Below are 3,234 nucleotides of genomic sequence, written 5' to 3' on the forward strand. Positions count from 1 at the left end.
TGTATATATATATGTGCCAAGATAGTTATATTCATATATGATAGTCAGATGAAACCAACCGACTGCCATTTCGTGACGGCCAATTTGAAGTGGACAACAATCACATACTGCAGTGGACATGACATGGATGCCCTGCAAATGCAATGGTGACATTGTATTCGGTTGGCGTTGGTACGTTCTTTTCAAAGATTACGTGGTACATTGCTTTGGAGTATGTTGTTGGTGATGGCTAATCGACCTGACCGTGTAAGGCTCTATGCGTTATATAAGTACTACGAATCAGCGGCAGGTGATAGACATGCTATTCTATTTTGCTTCTTCCCATAGGTCAAACATACTGCGACTTCACAGTATCATAAGAACTGGCCTCAAACTCCTCTATATATACACACTCCATGCTTTCGCACATCATCAGAGACAGCTGTTGTCATTCTTTAGTACCGTATGTTTTTATATTGCGTTTCAATACAATGTTGTGTTGTCGCCATATTCTCTAGGTGGATATGCTCTACCGGTTAGGGATACCGGGTGTGTGGGACGCTCAGCTGACGAAGTCGAAACCATACTACGAAACCTACAACTTCACGCTTTCGTATGACATCCAAGGTTGGCCAACACTTGACCTGTTGCTTGCTATGCGTATCCCAGCTGTGGTTTTGGGCGTATTCGTGAGTGTGTGCTATAGCTATAGTCACACTGTGGTGTGCTTGAGCAGACGCGCTATTCTGGGTGGCCGTGTGCTCGTATCTGTGCGTGCGCATGCGAATACTCCGTGCGACCTATGCGTCCATTGTTGGGCGTTCTGATTTAAGGGTTTAGGGTTCAGAGGTTATAGTTTAGGGTTTCCCAGCTGTGGTTTAGGGCGTGTTCCCGAGTGTATGCCATAGTCACGCTGTGGTGTGCTTGAGCAGACGTGGTATTCTGGGTTATCGTATCTGTGCGTGCACATTTGAATGCTCTGTGTGACCTATGCATCCATTGTCGGTCGTTCTGTGTTTAGGGTTTAGGATTTAGGGTGTATGGTTTCTGTCCAGAATATCATCCTTGTGTGGCTATATCTTCAAAGCTCTCTACCCCATACTGTTTGACTGCCACATAACTTTGCTAAATATCTCTCTCGGTAGCTAAGCGCTCTAACTTTGCTATAAAATACTCAATAAGATAGTTCTATTTACTTGTTATTGATATCTCTCCTTAGCTATGCAGTCCAACTTTGCTATATAGCACTCAATAAATTTATTCTCATTCTCATTCTATTTTTTTCTCTCTGTAGCTAAGGGCTCTGTGAAGCGTGCGTCGTGGGTTGCTCGGCTGTTCTCCGGTAGCGCCGCTCAAGAAGTAACGTCTGTTAACTCAGCCAGTCTCAGGAAATACAACAGATGTGTTGGTATGTATTGTCTAGATTTAATATTCCGGTCCATATATTTGTCAAAATATGCTAATAATAGTACATATTACAGTGAATGCCAATGCGCTCTAAATATATATGAACGTGTGCGTACGTTAATGATTTATTGGTATGTATAAGACTGCCTATTTATTCAATTGATATTTGTTGGTGTGTATCTACGTGCTTGAGATATGTCGGCCAGTACTCGTTTCTGACAAAGCAACATGTGTGCAAGCCATGTACCGGACAGGCATGATTGAATAGGCCGCAGTGATATCGGCCATACCTTCGTCTCCGGATACGACACAACTTTGAAGTTAACTACTCTGCTTGAAAACCCTTCATATGTTGACATATAAATACGTATATGCATACTTGTATACACATTGCCATCGCATATAGCAGTGATATGCACTGATACTCATTAACCCATACAGAATCATTGGTATGGCATCGTCCCTTTTCTTCTCGTTCAGCTGGTAGGGTTTAGGGGGGTTTTTTAATAAGGAAATCGCAATACTTAAAGCCATTCCAAACCCTACATGCTCACGCAGGGGTCGCACGGATTCTCAATTGGGCCAATGCAATTGCGGCGGAGAAGCTGTACGGCTACTCACAGGTAAGAGGAGTGACTCTGAGATAGCTTGTATTTATACATAAATATATCAGACATCTGAACACCTGTTTTGTCTTTGATGAAGCAGGTAGTGCCGTTATATCCGGATTGGCATCTCTGTGTTATTCACTGCACTGCAGACCAGCATAGTATATAGTTAGTGTTGGTACTCCCCTTATCTGCTACCATTATCTTTGGGGTAAAGCCCCTTCGCAGTTGACCACTTGCCTCATAGTACACACAGCGGTACCGAACATCACTCAACCCAGTTTAAGATGAGTATACATACTTGCGCTACACACATCGCATCGTCGCCCACTTGTTAGTGGCGTTAGCAGTCGGCCACTATTTTTAGTAACGGCAGAGTGTTGCCGAAGCCAGTATAAGGCGTCTCTGCCGTGCTATTTGCCTCAGGACATATCTTCAGAGACTCAACTAACCTTACGTTGATTCGTCCGGGTGTCAACATTCACAGACAGTGATGCTGGCTTTCGACTATCACATCTTGAATGCCGAGAGGGCGTCGTATTCGGCAGGGGATAAGCCTGTTGCTACGGTACGGATTGCAGATGGTATCTTGTGTCTTGGTTTGGTTGTTCTGTCTATCATCTTCTATCTATCATCACTCAGTATGCGGATGCAGTGGGATGAGTGTTTCCCGTGACATCAACGACACTGTACGCTTTCTCTGAGGTGTCGGATATGCCCGGTGTCCTGTTAGTGTGTGGACTATATCAGTTGGCAACCGCAAAGTGATCAACACGTGTGGATAACTCTATCACAGGAATCGCTTAAAAGAGTGGTAGTGACAATATCTACAACGTCTTGGCAGCTGAATCGGCGTTTTTTGAGGCTCGCCACCACCCTGAAATTGTTGTACAATTCAGATTATTTTTACGGTGCAGATTGACGCGCTTTTTACCTACAAACGTCTGTGAAATGTTGTCCCATAATTCAGGTGGTGGAGGTAGTCAAATCTGACGCAGTGAACTGGCTACAGGAGAGCGATGGCTTCTGGTATCGCAAATTTGATGACAATACAGAACCCATTGTTGTAAGCGCAAACAACTATGATTCTGCGAATGAAAATCCTGCCTCCCACGAAAGCAGGTGTGTACCTGTGTGTGGTGATAACATACCTATACCTATATATATATATATAAATATAAAAATATGTTACACACACACACGCACACACACACACACACACACACACACACAATATATA

The 3,234-nt window shown here is 43.7% G+C and overlaps 1 protein-coding gene across 1 annotated transcript in view; it reads left to right on the forward strand.

Annotated features, from left to right (window-relative positions):
- SARC_06041 (hypothetical protein) overlaps positions 1 to 3,234 on the forward strand; it is a gene marked incomplete at its 5' end in the record, with an annotated part of 14,207 nt that overhangs the window by 3,671 nt on the left and 7,302 nt on the right. The window contains 5 exons of the mRNA XM_014300063.1: positions 498 to 606; positions 1,274 to 1,387; positions 1,945 to 2,009; positions 2,482 to 2,562; positions 2,965 to 3,116. Of these exons, the coding sequence (XP_014155538.1) occupies positions 498 to 606; positions 1,274 to 1,387; positions 1,945 to 2,009; positions 2,482 to 2,562; positions 2,965 to 3,116 (521 nt within the window). The remainder of the gene's footprint in view (positions 1 to 497; positions 607 to 1,273; positions 1,388 to 1,944; positions 2,010 to 2,481; positions 2,563 to 2,964; positions 3,117 to 3,234) is intronic.

Source organism: Sphaeroforma arctica (assembly GCF_001186125.1).
Source record: "Sphaeroforma arctica JP610 unplaced genomic scaffold supercont1.416, whole genome shotgun sequence".
Classification (NCBI taxonomy): Eukaryota; class Ichthyosporea; order Ichthyophonida; genus Sphaeroforma; species Sphaeroforma arctica.